General features: G+C 36.4%; 1 protein-coding gene across 22 annotated transcripts in view; it reads right to left on the reverse strand.

Annotated features, from left to right (window-relative positions):
* LOC150033239 (uncharacterized) overlaps positions 1-16,637 on the reverse strand; it is a 34,875-nt gene extending 18,238 nt beyond the window's left edge. For 12 of the 22 annotated variants that reach the window (XR_016523620.1, XR_016523621.1, XR_016523619.1 and 9 more), the window contains exon 1: positions 16,498-16,637. Coding sequence is in view for 3 of the 22 variants with exons in the window: in XM_090305510.1 (XP_090161636.1) it covers positions 12,806-13,501 (696 nt within the window). In the remaining 19 variants the exon portion in view is untranslated. Of the gene's footprint in view, positions 1-444; positions 14,625-16,497 lie in introns of those variants that run through there. The other 10 variants (XR_016523622.1, XR_016523617.1, XR_016523628.1 and 7 more) reach the window with 7 other exon arrangements.
* Positions 16,638-22,035: the final 5,398 nt, after the last annotated feature.

The raw sequence follows: 22,035 nt of genomic DNA on the forward strand, positions 1-22,035 counted from the left end.
TCGCTCGCCAACACTACACGATCACTTACTAATGCTATACGATCGCTTACACACACAATGTGCTCGTTTATCGTAACTACACGATCACTGAGGTTCATTTACACGATCGCTTAGTAGATGAAGTAGGCGATGGGCAACACTCCTCACCAAAACTTCACGTCCCCGAAGAAACAACTGAAGGAAATCAGATTCGAGATTTCCATGAGTAGCGGAAAACAATTATTCCAAATCACAATCATGAATGAACAATACATTTACAGTCGACTTCAAACAAACAGTTATGCAATTGATACAGAAATTACAGCATGAATAATTATAAATGCACAAAGGGAAAACTGTACGAACATTTGAAGATGCATCTCCACGCTCCTTTGCACACGACCGCTCGAACAACAGCAACCTCGAACGCCCGATCTACATGATCGCAACACTGCAACACAAACACCGTGCTCGTCCTTAGTGATCACCTCGGCCACGAACTCCTCAGCAACAGCACGAACGGCCTCCACAGCACCTCGACGGTGTCGAGTTGAGTATGACACCACCAACAAGGCTACCTTGGTATTCTCGGTGTAAGAATCCAGAGGGTGGGCTCTGTTCGAACTTGGTATGAGGCAGACGAAGGAGGAAACATCGATCGTGTATACGACTGGGCAAATGGGAGATGGCGGAGACCTATCGTATAGGTCGATGCCCAATCGTTTTGCTAAATCTAAGTGATCGTATAGCATAAGCTATGCGATCGTTTAGCTCATCGCTTAGTGATGACATTCAGAAATGCATGTTATCTTAGGCCTTTTACTTAGAATTATGAGGGCTGTTAAGCAGAATATGCGGCAATTATATTAGGAATTCATGAGAAAATGAGATTGTATCGTTCAGCATGAATAATCTCGGCTAACCCAATATTATGCATTATTATGCGTTCAATGTTCTATTTTTGTAGCTAACACAGGAAGTGGATACAAATGCAAAAATCGGACCACCGCATAAACGACCGCATATGGAGAAACTCTCCATCGCAAAGGCAAATGTGTTTGATCAACGCATGGATGTTGCGGTAATCAGTCGCATGCATCCATTACATGGGAGTTGCGCTCGTCAAGCGATTGCGGTCATCGTGTAGAGTTGCGGTATTAAGTGAATGCTATCACTGCATGATTGCGGCTACACGATAACGAATGATAAAGGGATCAACGCAAGGTTGGTGGAATGAATGTATCAACGTACATCTTGAGAAAAGCAAAAGATGATGTTGACATTTCACCTACCATGCCGTTAGCAGCAGAGATTCAAAAAGGACTAAATGCACCGCAAATGTCAGATTCAGAGTAGTCCATTAATGCTGTCGGCGATCCAGGCTCTATATAAAGAAGTCGATGAGCAGAATTTCAACTTGTCCGGGGATTACCCCTGCAACCCAGGGTTTTCCCTATGATCCAGACAAATGCATGAGAAAAAGCTTGAGAGTTCTTCACTTTCCTCATCCATTCCGAGTGACGACCAGAGCCTTCGATCGAAACTAGATCTCGAGAGAGTCCTCCTCTGCCCATTCGTGGCACCACCGGCAGCCTTGACGCACATCCGCTAGAAGCAAGTCATTGCTTCCAGCCGGTCATTTCATTTTCTCTTCTTTTCTTATATTGTATTGTATACATTTTGTGATTAAGGAATTAATACATTTTATGTTCAATACATTTCTATGTTTCCTTTGATTCCATCTCCATCTTCTTTACTTAGCATCTTTAACTTTCATTGCATCACTTAGTGAGATTGCTAGAGTATCACATACTTAGTCATGTGGATTAGAGATATGAAGCACATGCATGAGTGTGTGAGAAAACCTTATTTGCTTAGTGTGAAGCTGTAGCAATGCCTATCTATAGGCCGACACAATGCTTGTCTATGAGAAGTCAGCAACAACCAACTGCCCGAGAGGGTAAGTGGTTAGTCGCATTAAGCAATGTAAGTCATTGTTCACTAGAGATAGGAACAATCTTATGTCAGCAAAGTTCATGCGGTTACCTTGTCCTATGAGCGCATCATTCATCATTTAGGCATACTTGAGAGAGTAGTCTAAAACCCAAATCTAAGACTCGAGAGAGCGGATTGGAACGCATAGGCAAGAATGGGGAACTTAGAGATAAGTTCCGTTTACTTTTACATAGCATATGCACCTTACAAATAGGATATTGCATGCGTTCAGGAAGTAGGATATGGTGGTTGTATGCGGTCATCTCGACACTTATGCATACCATATATGTCCTAGAATTAGGCTTTTAGTGTGTGAAGCATGATCGCATGGCTTACGTTGACTAAGGTTGCCCTTGCGGTCACTCTTAAGGGTTGCAATGAAATCATCTCCACATTTTATCTATTTTCCCATTCATTTGTTTCATGTCATGAGTTGTCTTGTTTCTACTTTTTTTTCTCATTCTTATTGTGTTGTCTATTAGCTAGGAGTAGAAGTAGTGTTAGCTTAGCAACCTCCCATCTATTCTTTTATTCAACCGCCGCATGCATATTACCGCATTCATCCAGCTACAAGTCCCTGTGTTCGACCTCGGATCACCCAAGAAACTTGCATTCGCGTTATACTTGGTGTGAGCGCAAGAAAACTTGTGACAAGATGCATGGTCATCGCATACATTTATTAACACATAGTAATTCCAACGCATGACCATCGATGCATGAAAATCAATGTATACTTTAAGAACATTCATCGCATATTGCGTCCAAGGGATTTTAGTTGTCGAGTAATTGACATCTAATTTCCTGTCATCACTTAGCTCAATCTGTCGCCTACAGATACTACATGATCATTTACTTAGGGCAAGCGATCGTCTAGCAAAACTATGCGATCGTTTAGTAAATACTGTACGATCATTTAGCTCGCCACTACACAATTGTTTAGCTCGCCCAAGCCATCATTTAGTAAATCTATATTTACTTGATGACTCCGTGAGATCCTTTTCCGTCGAGAGAGAAACCTTAAAAACCTTTATGAAAGCTTTTCAATAGTTTGTAAAATCTTACTAAAATTAGGAAAACCATTTTCATTTTATCTCATGGTTACCATGAAGATCCAATAACCACCCATTCAATTGGTTATTAAAGAAAAATAATTAATTATCCAATAATTAATATTATTATAAATATAAATGATATCCAACTTATCATACTATATTTATAACCTATAGTTTTAATATTTCATCTCATGAAACATATAAACCATAGTTCTTTTTCTATTCCATGGTACTTAATATAAATCTCATTTACATCAATCCTCCACTAGATGCATTTTATACATCATACCGATTATATCATATATAATCAAAATATATCTTGTCAATTTGAACGTTCCAAATCAACACCAAGAACTAATCCTCAACTAAATCCATTGAGTTACCAAGGGGACCTCATGGACCTGTAGCTCGAAGTTCCAACGGTACATGAATAACTGACTAAACTCTTTAGTCACGGGATCTACCATCCGTTAACTGTCAGGCACTCCACTAAAGGCCAACAGTTGAACTCTCTTTACCACAGATATATTATGTGTCCATCTTAACCAATCAACAGTGCGACAACCCTTCACAAATCGCTCGTAAGTACACCTGGGCCAATAACCGTTATGCCCCTGTAGTTACATCTGTCTCCTTAAGTACCACTGATCTCTTTAATAAACATAAGTCATAGTTCTACTATGACTGAGTCTTCTCTCCCAAAGAGATGTTGTGGCCACTATGTTCAAGCCCTGGAATCAGCCCTTAAGAGAGTAATCTCTCTACTTATCCCTACTTCAGGAAAGAAGTGAATTCCATCTTGTGGATTGAATTCCCAGCTCTCAGATCAGATAGGTCCCCAAAAATGTAGGCATGTTGAGTTGGCAATCTAGCCACTCTCACCCATACTAATCAAAGGACCACCCTCAAAGGCAGGAGTTCCCAAAACACTCAGAATTGAGGTCGTGTCACCTATGGTCGTTTAGGTGAGATGCAAGTCTCTAGTATCAACGGCTTTATATACAAAGTCTAGTCATCTCGTGGTCCAAGTCTTATACAAAATCTTTGTATAGGACACCCCCGCTTGCACGTCTCCACATGAATGGTTAGGATCTACCATCTGTAGTAGTTTACAACACTTGCAAACCTCTACAAAGCGGGTCGTATCCGTAGTGTCACCAGGATCAGGTATCCCACCTTAATCCTTATACTACTGACCTATTTAGGTTATCACTTAATGCGTGATCCACTTGTATATCACATATACATGCTTAAGTTCACATAAGATAACCAAAGAGCTTTGTTTATTGGATATGAGTAAATGCCATAATTAAATAATACTTATTTTATTCATTAAAAATGTGTATCTTTACAAAACAATGAGACTCCGGGAGAATTAGGACACCAATCCCAACAATCTCTCATTTGTCCTAATGACTCGGGAGACTAATGTACAATATAATATAAAAATGTACAATATACAATGAACTAGGGCATACCCCAATATCATCTCTCACTTGCCCTAAACAAGATGACGCATGTCCCATAGACCCAGACTCTCCAGGTGACCCTCGAACACTTTAGCTGTGAGGGCCTTTGTAAAAGGATCAGCAACATTGTGCTCCGCTGCGATCTTCGTGACTATTACATCCTCGTGATGCACAATCTCCCTGATCAGATGATATTTCATTCTATGTGCTTACCCCGACGATGAATCCGAGGCTCCTTCGAATTTGCCACAGCCCCACTGTAATCACAATACAGTGTGATCGGCAAATCCATATTTGGAACAACTTCCAAATCTGAAAGGAACTTCCTCAGCCAAACAGCCTCCTTAGCTACTTCACAATTTGCTACATATTCAGCTTCCATAGTGGAGTCTGTGATGCATCCTTGCTACATCTCAGTGTTAAACAAGACTTTTATGACTAATGGCCTTAGTATATATAAGTTATTTTCCATTGAACCATAACCAATCTCTATTCCATTCTTGAAAATAAATACTTTATTCTCAAAAAAGGAGATGGTGTAGTCTTGTTTAATAAAACAAGAATCTAAAATTAAATTCCTCTTAATATGAGAAACTACAAAAACATTATCCAGTAATAGATAATGTTTCTTGTCAACAAATAACTTCAGCCTGCCTACAGCAACAGCTGAAACAACCTCACCAGTACCGACTCGAAGAGCCGTCTCTCCTTGTCGCAACGTTTCCCAGGAACTGAATCCTTGGTAAGAGGAACTGACATGATTGGTAGCACCTGAATCAAGGATCCAGGCAGAATCATCATTCTCTACCAGACATGTCTCCAAGACCAATAAATCATATTTACTGTCTTGTCTCCTCTTTTGGAGAGTAGCGGGATCGAGGTCGTTTGCCACGAAATTCGTTTTACACGATTCTTTCCACTGTAAGTAATCGATCATTTTAAAAGCTTTAGACAGAAATACTAACAGGTTACTGAAAAGAAAAACACATTGACCTACGTTAGGTTTTAAGCAAATACCTGTTGTAAAACAAAACAATATCCAATAAGGTTTTAGCAAAACTAACAAGAACCCCGTGTGACATCTAGTTTTGCAATGACGCTTCAAAGATTTAGGACAAAAGCCGCCGAAGGGAGGTCAGTTATCCCTCCTCTGAATTGAGAAGTTCTCAACCAGTCATGAATACCAGAAAAAATCTTCTTCCTATAACAACAAGCCATCATTGATTTGGCCAGGAGATCATTAACTTACTTAACAATCTCTCGTAAGTATGACCCGCCATTTTAAGCCCTAGAGGTCCATCCCAAAAAGGCCAATCCAAAGGGAAAATTCGATTGGGAAAAAACCTAAACCGACTCTATCCATTTCTAGAGTTCACCTTGATATTGACCAACTGCACAAAACCTATCCCAAGGGGGACGCACCAAAGGCGACACGAGAGAGTATAGAATGATCTCACGGTGTGAACCAATGACAGAGACCATAGGACGTGTTGACACACACCCTTCACTCACTTACTATAAACACTCTCTCCGTCCACCTTGATATTGACTCATGCAAACTCCATCCGAAGGGGGATGCATCTTGGGCACCACGAGACCAAGCATGAATCTCATAGCATGAACATATAGGGAGAAACATGAGTGGAATCATAGACATATCTTATACGACTTCTCTTCCCACTGAGTATTTTATAACCTAGGATTTAGCTTACTTAGAAAAAACACGGCTAAGGATTTTAACTATGTGACTTTTAGGTTTTCCCAAGAGTAACTTTTATCTTGGATAGTGAAACAACTTTTGATCATCATCCATTAAACTCTTTAATGGAATCTTTGACCAAATTGTCGCATGCTTGTTGAAAATCTATCTAATTCACTTTTCCAGGTAGGTTCCCAGGTAGGGGTGTTACGTTTCCGTCAACTTAAGAACCCCAACCTAGCCAGAACCCGCCTTAGACAAAAGGTCCCTTATAGATAGGTTTACAAAAAATTTAATCTTTTATTCAACCAATTTAATCATATTAAACTGATTTTAAAAGATTAATTTACTAAACTCTTTAGAACCACTTGAACTTAGGTCTATCTCAATCCAATTTTAAAAGCCTTTTAAAAACTTGAGTTCACCCTAAGTCTGCATGCAACTCTGAATTATTGATTTTAGGTCTAATTTCCTTTATAACATTTATAAACAGAAACAACCACAATGCTAAGCTAACACATGCAAGGCATTCATAACAATTATAAACAGCCTAAGTGTTATGCTCAATGCATTGTCCATTCATTGCTACTTCTTTTATATAACACTTATACAAAACAGTAATGAAACAAGCAAAACATGCTTCCATTCACCCTTAGACTATAACACTTATAATAAAAGGATGATGCATGTTAATACTCACTGCATGCAAAATATAACTCTTATATTTCACGATGCATGCGCATGCTTTCAAGTAATTTCTTCATGCAATATTATAACAATTATAATACATGATACATGAATAATTGCACAACCTAAGGTGGGTTTTAACTATATGACAAACACTTTGGCATATAAGTACCATACATCACATGTATAAACAACCAATATTGATGAACCGGGTAAAATTGCCTTAAAAACACACACACAAAAAAAAGCCAACTATTACAAAGACAAGGAGTCTCTGGTTCAAACAGGCGAACCGGGTCTTGAACCATCACTTCTCCAACCATCGTGTACTAAGCATCCCGCGATCATCTACACGGTAAAACAAACACTTTTCTCTATCGCTTACCAGCGCTCCCAGAGCTAAATGATCGTTTAGCATTTACTATACGGTCGTCTAGAAAAATCCAAACGATTGTTTAGCTATTACTTTATCATCATGTACCTTTACTAAGCGATGAAACCTGAAGTACATGGTCGCTTAGCGCACTCCGCACAACACCTGCCTTTCACGATCGTCTAAACGACTACCATGCGACAAAGCACCATTGCCTAAGCTATCGCTTAGTTAGCGCCTCCGTATCGCATACGCGCGATCGCATAGGTAGTAACTAAGCGATAAAGCTTGTTAACTACACAATCGTCTAGCACGCGCCTTCTACTAAACGACGAGCATCGCATGCTCCCTCTACGATCGTCTACCTCCAGCACCTACACGATCGGGCAACCAATGCTACGCGATATGTTAAATGATTTACCCCATCGTTGGCTCTGATACCAATTGAAGGAAATCGAATTCGAGATTTCCATGAGCAGCGGAAAAAGATTATTTTAAATCACAATCATGAATGAACAATACATTTCCAGTCGACTTCAAACAAACGGTTATGCAATTGATACAGAAATTACAACATGAATAACTACAAATGCACAAAGAGAAAACTGTACAAATATTTGAAGATGTGTCTCCACACTTCTTTGCACACGACCGCTCGAACAACAACAACCTCTAACGCCCGACCACTGTAGCACGAACACCACGCTCGTCCTCAGCGATCGCCTCAGCCACGAACTCCTCAACAACAGCACGAACGGCCTCCACAGCACCTCGATGGTGTCGAGTTGAGTATGACACCACCAAAAGACTACCTTGGTATTCTTGGTGTAAGAATCCAAATGGTGGGCTTTGTTCGGACTTGATATGAGGCAGACGAAGGAGGAAACACCGATTGTGTATACGACTGGGCAAGTAGGAGATGGCGGAGACCTATCGTATAGGTCGATGCCTAATCGCTTAGCTAAAGCTAAGCAATCGTATAGCATAAGCTATGCGATCGTTTAGCTCATCGCTTAGCTCGGTATGTCGCCTACAGACGCTACACAATCGTTTACTTAGGGCAAGCGATCGTCTAGCAAAACTATACGATATTTTAGTAAATAATGTACGATCGTTTAGCTCGCCCAAGCCATCATTTAGTAAATCTATATTTACTTGACGACTCCATGAGATCCTTTTTTGCCGAGAGATAAATCTCAAAAACTTTTATGAAAGCTTTTCAACAGTTTGTAAAATCTTACTAACATTAGGAAAACCATTTTCATTTTATCTCACGGTTACCATGAAGATCCAATAACTACCCACTCAATTAGTTATTAAAGAAAAAGAATTAATTATCCAATAATTAATATTTTTGTAAATATAAATAATAACCAACTTATCATACTATATTTATAACCTATAGTTTTAGTATTTCATCTCATGAAATATATAAACCATAGTTCTTTTTCTATTCCATGGTACTTAATGTAAATCTTATTAACATCAATCCTCCACTAGATGTATCTTATACATCATACCGATTATATCATATATAATCAAAATACCTCTTGTCAATTTGAACATTTCTAATAAACACTAAGAACTTATCGTCAATTGAATCCATTGAGCTACCAAGGGGACCTCATGAACCTGTAGCTCGAAACTCCAACAGTACGATATATTATGTGTCCATCTTAACCAATTAGCAGTACAACAACCCTTCACAGATCGCTCATAAGTACAACTGGGCCAATAACCATTATGCCCCTGTAGTTACATCTATCTCTTTAAGTACCACTGATCCCTCTAATGAACATAAGTCATAGTCCTACTATGAATGAGTCTTCTCTCCTAAAGAGAAGCTATGGTCACTATGTTCAAGCCCCGGAATCAGCCTTTAAGGGAGTAATCTTTCTACTTATCCCTGTTTTGGGAAAGAAGTGAATTCCATCTTGTGGATTGAGTTCCTAGCTTCCATATTAGACAAGGTAAGCATGTTGAGTTGGCAATCTTACCACTCTCACCTATACTAATCAAAGGACCATCCTCAAAGGCAGGAATTCCCAAAACACTCATGATTGAGGTAGTGTCACCTATGGTCGTTTAGGTGAGATGCAAGTCTCTAGTATCAACAGCGTTATATACAGAGTCTAGTCATCTCGTGGTCCAAGTCTTATACAAACTCTTTGTATAGGACACCATCGCTCGCACGTCTCCACATGAATGGTTAGGATCTACCATCTGTAGTAGTTTACAACACTTACAAACCTCTACAAAGCGGGTCGTATCCGTAATGTCACCAGGATCAGGTATCCCACCTTAATCCTTATACTACCGACCTATTTAGGTTATCATTTAACGCGTGATCCACTTATATATCACATATACATGCTTAAGTTCACATAAGATAACCAAGGAGCTTTGTTTATTGGATATGAGTAAATGCTAGAATTAAATAACACTTATTTTATTCATTAAACAATGTGTATCTTTACAAAACAACGAGACTCCAGGAGAATTGGGACACTAATCCCAACAACAATTCAGGTCGAGAGCTCAATATAGCCTCTGGTTCAAGTAGCCAAGTATGATTTTCATTGACTAAAGGATCTACAGATGCTTTACCTTCTTGCTATCCAACCACCTTTTTGGGTTATGACACATGAAAAACTAGATGGATCGACATTGTTGATGGAAGTTCCAACTTGTAAGCTACTAATCCCACCCTGTCAATCACCTGATATGGCCCATAATACTTGGGAGACAATTTCACATACCGCTTTTGCCGAATTGAAATTTGGCGATAGGGACGCAACTTCAGTCATACCAACTCCCCGACTTGAAATTCTATATCCCTTCGTTTCCTATCTGCAAATTTCTTCATTTTCTCTTAGGCCACCCTCAAATGCTCCTTAAGTACTCGCAGTGCAGCATCCATGTCTCGCATTTGTTAGTCCAAAGTTGCATTCGTAGTGCAATCATCCTCATAATAAATCAACATTGGAAATGGACATCCATTCACAATCTGAAAAGGGGAAAAGCCAGTGGAGGCATTATACATAGTATTATATCAGTATTCCGCCCAATGCAACCAGTTAATCCATTCTTTAGGACGCTCCCCACAGAAGCACCTCAAGTACATTTCCACGTTGCGGTTTACCACTTCTATCTAACCATCCGACTGAGGATGATATGATGTGTTACGATGGAGCTTGGTACCCGATAGCCGAAAAAACTCCTGCCAGAAGTGATTCACACCTTATCTCGATCCGAGACAATTAACTTCGACACCCCATGCAGCTTTACTATTTCTCTACAAAATACATCTGCTACAACACCAACATTCAATGGATGTTTTAAAGGCAAGAAATGAGCATACTTGCTCAGTCTGTCGACTACTACTAAAATCACATCATACCTCTTGGCTTTGGGTAAGCCTTCAATGAAATCCATCGATATGTCAACCCATACAACATCAGGAATAAGGAGTGGCATCAATAACCCTATTGGGGACAAGGCCAATGATTTATTCTTCTTGCAGACCACACACTCTTCCACATATTTCTTAACATCTCTTTTCATTCCTTCCCAATACAACTCCCTGGATATTCTTTTGTATGTCCTCAGGAATCCCGAATGACCACTAAACACCGAGTCATGATATGTATGCATGATTGTAGGTAACAAAGACGAGGTACTTAAAAGTACTAACCTCCCTTTATACTTCAGCACGCCTAGATGGAGAGAAAAATCTTGCACTCTATCCTCCTTTCGAAGTACTCGGCATTTAATTCTTTGTAACTGATCATCTTGCTCTACTTCCTTCTGAATTACAGCCATATCAATTAAAGTAGGAGTCGATAACTAACCCAAATGAGTCTCCATATCCACTCTGGACAGTGCATCCACGACCCCATTCTCCAATCTCGGACGATAGACTACTTCAAAATCCTAACCAAGCAATTTAGCAACCCAATTCTGATGTTGCGGCTGTATCATCCTCTGTTCAAGCAAAAACTTCAATGCTTTCTGATTCATTTTTATGAAAAATCGTCTTCTTAACAAATAAGGTCGCCATCTCTACACGACCATGACAACGGCTAACAACTTCATCTCGTATACCGGTTTATAGTCTCTCAATGACAAAGTATGGCTTTAAAAAGCTATCGATTGTCTTTGCTGCACTAGCACCGCGCCCATGCCATACCCGAAGCATCAGTCTCCACCTCAAAGGGTATGCTGAAATCAGGTAACGCCAACACGGGTAGTGTCATCATAGCAGTTTTGAGCTTCTCAAAAGCGTATTGAGCATCCTCTGTCCACTGAAAAATCCCTCTTTTAATTTGTGTCAATCCAGCCACTATACTGCCATAGTTTTGTACGAATCTCCGTTAATGGCCAGACAATCCCAAAAACCCCCGCACCTCCTTCATTATCTTAGGCACCGACCACTCCAACACTACCTGTACCTTCTTCAGATCGACTTCACCCCTTGCTTTGAAATGATATGCCCCAAATACTTCAATCTATCTTTTGCAAACTGACACTTCTTCTTATTAGCATAAAGTTCATGCTCCCTTAATACTGATAGTACCACTTCTAGATTCTACAAATTTTCATCTAGGTTTCTACTATACACTAGTATATCATCAAAGAATACTAACACAAAATGATGTCAGTAAGGTCTGAATATAGTGTTCATAAATGCTTGAAATATGGAAGGTGCATTAGTTAAACCCAAAGGCATTACCAGGAATTCATAATGCCCTTCATGTGTCTAGAAGGCAATCTTCTCAACATCCTGCGGATTCATCGTTATTTGATGATAGCCTGACTTCAACTCTAGCTTAGAGAAGAGAGCAACTCCATTTAATTTGTTGAAAAGTTCTTCCACCACAGGAATCAAAAAATTTTCTGGAATTGTGGCAGTGTTGAGAGCACGGTAATCCACATAGAATCTCCACACTCCATCCTTCTTTCTAACCAGTAGAATAGAACTAGAGTAGGGGCTGGTGCTTGGTCTAATGATGCCCAATCCAATATTTCTTCGACCAATTTCTCCATCTCAGCCTTCTGATGATACACATATCTATATGGACGAACATTTAGTGGACTGGTTCCTTCCTTCAAATGGATATGATGCTCTATACTTCGACGAGGGGGTAACTCCTCTGGCCATTCAAATATATCCTGAAACTTATTTAACAAGGATGTTAGAGATTTTGGTATTGAGTTGGCTTCTTCGCTTACACTTTGCTCTGCCACAGACTCACCTCCACTTATCATTCTACATTCAACTAAGAATCCTTGATCTTCAGCTTCCCACGTTTTCACCATACATTTCAGACTGATTCTTGCTTTCGTCAGACTTGGATCCCCCTACAACGTAACCTTTCAGCCCTCATGAACAAAGGTCATTGTTAGATTCCACCAATCGACCTCTGTTTTTCCCAAAGAATGTAACCACTGCATCCCCAAAATCACGTCAACACTTCCTAGCTCTAAGGGCAGGAAGTTATCATTCACCCTTCAATCTTCTAATCTCATTTCCACGATCTTGCACACCCCCTTACCTCACACTGCGGTTCCCGATCCCAAAACTACTCCATAATTTGTCGTTTCTGTGATTTCCAACTAGAAAAAAAATCACTAATCCTTCTGATATGAAATTATGGGTAGCTCCACAATCAACTAGTATCACCACCGGTTCTCCTTTGATTTCCCCTTTAATCTTCATTGTTTGAGGGTTCCTCATAAAGTGCAAATTCACCAAGAATCTACCACAAATTGATCCATCTCTTAAAGATCGGAATCGCACTAATATCCTTCGTTTCAAATCTTCCCAATCTTTAAACGGCTCTCTACCTTCCTTAGACCGGTACCAGTCTAACGCTGCGCCTCCGAAACTCACAACCGCCACTATCATCTTCTCAGATTCAGTCAACTTATGAATCTGAAAATAGCAATCTGCTCTGAATAGCCACGCATCTGGCTCACTTCTGCTAAATACCGGCATCTTCACTTTCTTGAATTTACTACGATCGCAAGTCGCTTCTTCACCAGCTGCTTTAACTGAACTATTCATTCCGCACACATTATTGACATTCGATCCTTCTGCCTCTTCCGTCACTTTCATCTTTCCCTTTGTCATTTCCATAACATAGGAAATGAGCATTTGTTGATGTTTCTCTGCTTGCAATCTCAATCGCTCAACGCTCTTTGCTAACGACGCCAAATTCTTCTCTATGGTTGGTAATTTCTGCATTTCGACTCTAAGTCCAAAAATCTCCTAGTCTAGCAACTCCAGCTTTTCCTCAAATCGTTTCTGAGCCATGCCTGTCCAGGTTGTTGATTAAGTGAGTTGACACAATCGAACAACATAATAGCTAAACGATGAATTTGCACTTTATTAAACAATGAGTGTCAATCAACAACTATACGATCGCTTACTCTTGCTATGCAATCGCTTACAATCTCTAAACAATCGTTTACATTCACTACACGATCGTTTACAAATGCTATACGATTGCTTGCCAACACTACACGATCGCTTACTAACGCTATACGATCGCTTACACACTTATGTGATCACTAACCGCAACTACACGATCACTAAGGTTCTTCTACACGATCGCTTAGCATATGTGGTAGGCAATGGCCGACACTCCTCGACTGATTCTACACAATAGACTATCCCGAACTCCCACTCTTGAGAGCTCACTTCCCTTACTCAGGATATTCAATATTCAATGCCTTCTCTTTCGGGTTCTTTCTTCCTTTAAACCCCAACTTCTCCCAACAGAATTAAAAGTAGTTTAGTTGTGGTCCCCAACCTCCTTAACCGACTCAACCACCAATTTTTCCCTATTTCCTCTATTCTTCCTTCTTTGATATTGCAGTATAATTGGAGGCCCATCAGTATTCTACCTCTAATTTCATCGAACTCAACATTGAGGTTGACAAGGAATTTGTAAATATGACCATCTTCAACAGTTTTCCTATAGTTCTTTTGGTCCTTTGTAGACTTCCACTCATACGTATCAAAGAGGTCAAGGTCTTGCCAAATCCTTTTTAATGAGTGAAAGTATTGTGTAACGGAGCTAGTTCCTTGTCTTATATCACCCAATTTTAAGTTCAGCTGAAATACTTGTGACTGGTTGTCCAAATCAGAATACATATGAGTTACACTATCCCATAATTCTTTGGCAGTAGAGTAACACATATAGTTACAACCAATGTCTTCAACCATGGAATTGACAAGCCAAGTCATAGCCATAGAGTTTTTAGCGTCCCATCCGGCGAATGAAGGGTCATTTGGACTAAGAATGGAGTTTTCCAGATCTAAAACTGGCATTCTTGTCAACCAGAGGAAGTATATTCTTGACCTACTAAATGAGACAGGTTTACTTAGTTACAAGATAGCAGAAACTCCTATTGAGTAAAATTTAAAATTGGTTGCAACTAAAAAAGAAGTAAAAGAAAAGGAAAAGTACTAGAGGCTTGTAGGGAGACTCATATACCTCTCTCACACACATCCTGACATTGCTTTAACAATTAGTATAGTAAGTCAGTTCATGCATGCTTCTGGGTTAGTTCACTTTGAAGCAGTTTATAGAATTTTGAGATATTTGAAAGGTACTCTAGGAAAATGTATATTATTCACGAAGCATGACCACCTAAACATTGAGGTTTACACTAATGTTGATTGGGCAGGAAGCACAACTCATAGAAGATCTACTTCGGGATATTGCTCTTTTGTTGGAGGAAATATGGTTACTTGGCGAAGTAAAAAACAAAGTGTGGTTGCAAGAAGTAGTGCTGATGCAGAATTTAGGGCATTAGCCCATGGTATTTGTGAGGGTATATGGATAAGAAGACTATTGAAAGAATTGAATTTCTCTCAGACAATGCCCATATGCATCTATTGTGATAACAAGTCAGCAATTTCCATTGCCCACAATCCAGTCCTTCATGGTAGGACCAAACATATTGAAGTTGATAAACACTTCATAAAGGAAAAGATTGATGCAGGAATAATATGCATTCCCTTTCTCCCGACAGCAGAGCAAATTGCGGATGTGTTAACCAAAGGTCTTCCAAAGTGGTAATTCAACAAGTTGATTGACAAGCTAGCTATGAATGATATCTTCAAACCAGGTTGAGGGGGAATGTTGATTATTTCCTTTATTGTGAAATTTTATATTATACTTATTGTATTATATTTGTTGTATTTTATTCTTTCCTTATTTATAATTGGGTATTTCTTCTATTTAAGAAACCTTTTTCTCCTAAGATTAATAAGAGAAAAAATAATGTTTTTTTTAGCAACATTTATTACCAATCTTGCTATCAAAATCAAATAGAGTGCTTTAAAGTATTACTTCTACTTTCTTAATTACATTTCTGTTGAATTTATTGTTTAAAGTACTTTTTAGCAAACAATTTATTAACTTGTTTATTTGGGCCCATATTAGTAAAAAAAATTCATTACTTTAATTATACCCTATTCACCCCCTCTAGGGTTGCCATACTGATCCTACACATGTATATGATAGTATAGTAAAATGGTCTTGAATGACTAAGTACGTCTCGGGGATCGAATGTTGAAGATTTGTTTAGCTATTTTAGATTTGAGTCAACTTCATCTAAGGAATTGACACTAAATGATTGATATGAATTTTTTAAGAGTAAGTTAAGTCTAGAAAACAAAGATTGAACTTCAGAGGATAAAAATGTCCTAGGGTGTCAATTTCATTAATTACTTCATTAAATCATACAAAGGTTCTATAAAATTTTGTGATATTGAGATATTTAAGTTTAGAATCTAAACTTCGGTTTATTATCTTTCAATAATGAACTTTTCTCATACAAACTTACTTGGTTACTAATCTTTTGAAACCAAAATAAGAAGTATGACATTAAGAAAAGTTATAAACAACTTTCATAATCAACCTAACTATTTTCATGAGAGATTAATAATGATTCAATACTGTAAGTTTAGTTAAACATGCAATCTATCTAATTGAACATTCAACTAACATGCATTGATGGTCAATCAACACAAAATAAGAACAATAGTATTGAGATACATTCAATTATAAAATTTCCATAAAATTACTATGAAATAATTTAAATCCATAAAAATTCATCAATAACCTAGAACTAAAGAATCTAACCACCCATAATTAACAAATATATATTTGCATACAATTTGGCAAGCTTAAACAATAAAGAGAATAAGAGGACTGAAGACAAACTTACTAGCGAAGTGCTCCGTCGTTGTTTGAATGCTTAAAAAATGCTTTGATTTGGACTTCGGGATCTCGAACAACCTCCAAAATAATTCATCGCACTCTTTACTCTCTTTCACTGCACAACTCACTTTTAAGGCTCTCTTATCTCATTGTCATTTGGAAAGCTCAAGACCCCTTAGTTTTATAGTGAAAGCTTTCCAAAAATACATTTTTAGAAGAGGAAAACCTTCCAAAAATACATTTTTTTAGAAAAATGAAACCTTCCAAAAAATAAATTTTTTCATAAAAGAAAAACTTTTCAAAAATACATTTTTCAGAAAAAGGGAAACTTTCCAAAAATACAATTTTTTTCCAAAAAAGGAACGCTTTCCAAAAATACATTTTTTCATAAAAGGAAAACTTTCCAAAAATACATTTTTTTTTTCATAAAAGGAAACTTTTGAAAAATACATTTTTTCAGAAATTGAAAGATGACGTCTCTTTTTTCAATTTGAGCTTGTTTCCTTCTATACTTTGGAGATGTAGCCCCCTCTTGATTTTATTGGGCAAAATTGGTCCATTTTCTCTTTTCACTCCAAATCTCATTCTTTTGTTCAAAAAATGAAAATCACTAGCAAATAACATTAACTCTAACAAAATCAAATAAAAATCATTCTAAATAAAAGGCAAATAAAGTACTTTTGGAATGTTTTTCATTAACCCTCCCTAAAGCAATCAAAGTCTAAAAGGATATTTAATATAAAAGAAAAAGAGAATCTGACCCAAGAATGATAAACTAGAAGAGGCACATTTTGAAAGAACATGTTAAGGATATCACATTAGAAAAATGAAACCTCATAAACTTTCGATTAATTTTGAGATGGGGTCAAGCCCTTGGGTCCCTACAATTCCACCCATGTGAGTAGAGAAAAGTAGAAATGGAAGGGCAAAAAGACGAGAGTTCAAGAGGAAGGAGAGAGAAGAGTGAGGGAGGAAATGTGTTTGGTTTTAACCGAGAAGCAATGTAGTAGTAATTTTAGAAATAGAATCATATTCCATTTGGCTCCAAAATTGACTCTGATAGTCAAATTATTCATTATTGATTCCTTCTCAAATGCATCAACTGAAAGCAATGAAAATGTTTTTCAGAATAAAACACTTCTAATGGAATAATATTTGGTGACAAATTCAACATATTTTTTCATAATTTTAAAGTTGGAGCGAGAGAATTAAAGCATGAGTTTCAACAATTTTTTTTTTCTTATGTAAATAAATTAACGCATCCTAATCAAAATATGAAAAAAAATTCTAGTACTAGGACTATTTATATTACTTCTTTGATGTGAGATCTGTAGAAGAAATAATATATCATCTAATGATGTATGAAATACTTAAAAAAATGAGCATGTACTAAACTTTTTCTATTCAAAATATATTACAAACGTACCTAACCGCCAGAAGTCGTTGTGCTTGCTGTCGACAGGAGCATCAAGTCGACACCGTCGTTGCCCAGATCACAAAGCCACCGCGCCGTTCACTCATGAGTCACACGTTTTCCCTAGTCGATAGCGTTCTGCTCAGAATCGGTCACACGTCGCTACACTAGCAGCCGTTGCGCGCTCTGTTGTCCTCTGCCGAGCGTCATCATCGTGGTCTCATTGGATCTCGAAGCTAGGTGAGGTTTTGAGTAGATCTTGGAGCTAGTGTTAAACTCTCTTAAAAGAACTTTGAATGCCCATTGAATTTTGATTTGTTTTAATGTTTACTCAAATTAGTTGGACTTTAGATTCAAGTTTTGGAGAAGTTTTGAAGTTAGAAGTTAACGACTTGATTCCGATAAGAAGTTTGGTTTAGAGTTGATGTCCATTGGAACTAAAGGTTGTTTTTGGTTTAGCCTTTGGGTCATTTTGGTGTTGGAACATTGAGGTAGTTTTAGGTAAAACCACTATTAGGTAAGTCATGTTGGTAATCTTGGAAATTGAATGTTTGGTTTTGGGCTTAAAGGTTAAAATTGATTTTTGATTCATGTTTTAAGATCTAATTCAAAGTTTGTAGAAAGCTAGAAAGAAGTTCGTTTCCTCGAATAAATTTTGGGCTTATTTTGAGGTTAGTAATCTTACTACTGGAATCGCTTTCGTGTCGGGCAATAGATTTAAGAATAATTTCGTTGGTTCTGAGATTTTATGAATTGATTAGAAAGGATATAAAAGCACGTGATAAATATGTTCGAAGTACGTTATAAGTATGAGCATGATTTTGAGTTTTTGAGAGATATTAAAAGGATAATTGGGCATGGGCCTATATTAAGAATAGCTATACTACATACTGTTGAATCTGCCTTTGCGCCAGGCAAAATAGATTTAAACTATTATTCTTGGTTTTGCCCAACAGTTTTAGAAAATACATATTTTCATTGTTGAATGAAATTTAGTTATGCATGCAATGAGTTTATGAGACATTATGCTATGAATTCATGAATTTATTAAATGTTATGTTATGATTTCATGATAATGGATCATTTTGTTGCATGTTTCTTGAATATTAAATTAATTTATTAAATCTGAGGTGTACATAGCAACAGTATCGTAAGTTAAATTGTTCACTCAAATGACAGTTCATATACAGCTTTAGCACTTCATATTAGGTCCCACCAGCTCAGGATGTTCAATTCATGTTACATTTATTGGACATAAATGCTTAGTCTGACTCTGGTAGTGGAGTTACTTATTGAGTACTTTATACTGATTCTTTCTTATGTTTATTTTTCAGGTAAAGGTAAGAACACGCCAGGGAATGGCAAGCGGAATCCGTGATCAAGCCACTAGGACCAGTCATATGCTTATGCTCATGTTTTCAAGATTTTATGTTTCAAAATTTCTAGTTTTGATGTTTGAACTTGAAGTTTTGAGTGTTTTGTTCTTTAAACTTTTTAAGAAAATTTTCTAGTTTGTTTTATGATTTTAAGGGTACCTTGTTAAACGGATTTCAATTGTTTAGGTCTCATTTGGTAACCATTTTGTTTTTGGATATTTGTAATAGATAGTAGAATAAGAGAAAAAATCTAAAAATATATTACATCTTTAAAATACTTGCAAATATGTATGAGTTAATTAGTCAATTTTTGATTTTTTTTAGTTTCCAATTTCGTCCTTCATTGTCTTGTCTCAGTATACCTTCTTGTTTTTTAGTATTTTTTTATTTTCATTATTTTGTTCTATTTTTGTTTCTTCCCTTTCTTTTATTTTTTATTTTTTATTTTATTTTTTTTTTCTCCAGCTTTTGCTTCTTCCTTTTCTTTTCTTTTCATTTTATTCTTTCATTTATTTGATTTTTGCTTCTTTCCTTTATTTTTTCTTTTCTTTCATTTTCTTCTTTTTTCCTTTCTTTTTTTTTCTTTTTTTTTTCATTTTCTTTTCTTTCTTCGATTTTTATTTATTCTCTTTCTTTTTTCTTATTTTTTTATTTTATTTTCTCTCTCCGATTTTTGCTTCTTCCCTTTTCTTTTTTTATTATTTTCTTTTCCTTTCTTTCTCCCATTTTCTGCTTCTTCCTTTTCTTTTTCCTTTTTAATTTTTCTTTCACTTCTCCGATTTTTGCTTCTTTTTTTATTTAATTTTCTTTCCTTTCTTCAATTTTTGCTTCTTCTCTTTCTCTTATTTTTAAAATTTTTCTTTTCTTTATTTGAATTTTTTCTTTTTTTTTTCCACAAAAATTATGAGGCTGAGTTTCGTATCCAAGACTTGAAAGTACTCAATTCATAAGTGACTTAACACTAACAAGCCAATCATTAAGTTTGATTATTATAACAAATAATAAATATAAATAGCAAATGAAAATCTATCAGTGATAGCCACTAATATTTTCTATCTTTGATAGCTTAATCTTTGATTATATTTTCATAGTTCACTTATAGCAATCTATCATTGATAGCCAACATAGTGAATTTAATTAATAAAGTTGAATCTCAAACTAAAATGTAAGTGGAATGACTAGAAGTTATAATTAATAGCATGTTTATCAGTGATAGATGCTATCATCGAAAAGAAAAAGGACTTAGAATGTTTGGAAGGACAAGAAAGGGGCAAAAAGGTGTTCAGTGGCTATGATTGATAGAAGCTACTGCTGATAGGATGTTACCAATGATAGAAGCTAATACTAATAGAATGTTATCAATGATAGAAGCTACTCAATAGCACGTTATCGGTAATGGAAGCTACCCGATAGCATGTTATCAGTGATAGAAGCTACCACTAATAGCATGTTATCGGTAATAGAGAACTATCACTGATAGCATGATATCAGTGAGATCATTGATAACATCTTATCATTGATGTTATCAGTGAAAGAAGTTATCGCTGATAACCACAATATTAGTGATATTAGTGATATCGGTGATAGAATTTAGGTTATATCTATATATCAAGTTTCTTTCAAAGGTGACAACTAGTTATAGAAGTTTATCATTGATAGCCTTAAGTGTAATATTTCAAGGTTGATTCTAATTGATGAAAGTCTATCAGTGATAGCTATGATAAAAGATTATTACTGATATCTATTATGGTAATCAAAGTTATTGTTTTTCTTTCAAAGTTGATCACTATTTATAAATCTATCATTGATAGCCAGTGATAGTCTTAAGTATTAATATTTCAAGGTTGATTCCAATTGATGAAAGTGTATCAATGATCGCTACTAATAATTGATAGCAAATTAAAAGCTAATATTTCAAGATTGTATTAATTTTTCTCAAATTGAAAGCTATCATCGATAGCAATTGATAGAAGCTATCAGTGATAGTAGCTAATAACAGCTAATAGTGGCTATCACTGTTAGTTGCTATCAGTGATACCTTTTAATTTAAGAAATATAGGAAGAAGCAAGTAAAATGGTGGTCAGACATGAGTTTTTTAGTCTTTTACCTTTTTTTGATATATAGATCTAATTATTTTATCCTTGTACTACCTATTCTATTATTTTGGGCTTAAATTCTATTTAGGCAACCAGCCCTTTGTTTTTTAAAATTAAGCCTATGAACACTACTTTTACCTCCAAATTTCTTTATTTGTTATCTATTTTTCACTAATGGTTTAAAAACCAAGTCAAATTTTGAGAACTAAAAAAATAGTTTTCAAAAAGTTATTTTTGTTTTTAGAATTTGGCTAAAAATTCAATTATTGTACTTAAACAATATGCAAATTATTATAATAAATGTGGATGACTGGATGAAATAGGCTCAATTTTAAAAAACAAAGATATAAAACTAAATGGTTATCAAATTGAGCCTTAGTTTTAATGAAGTTAATTATTTTATGCTAATTATTTGGATTTGTTAAATCATGAAAAAAAAATGTCAATTTGAATTGTATCCATGTATGTATATAGTAACGGTCTAGTGTAAGTCCTAAAAGGTCGGGTCATTACATTACTTTTTTTTTTTTATGTGAGATCTAACATGAGCATCTACTAAACTTTTTCGAACAAAATATATTACAAACGTACCTTTTCTCGTGTCGTGTGGTTGAAGACATTTTTTTCTTTTTTGTAAATAGTAAAATAGTCATTTCAC

The sequence above is a fragment of the Benincasa hispida genome, chromosome 10, assembly GCF_027475165.1.
Source record: "Benincasa hispida cultivar pf3 chromosome 10, pf3_genome.v1.1, whole genome shotgun sequence".
Lineage (NCBI taxonomy): Eukaryota > Viridiplantae > Streptophyta > Magnoliopsida > Cucurbitales > Cucurbitaceae > Benincasa > Benincasa hispida.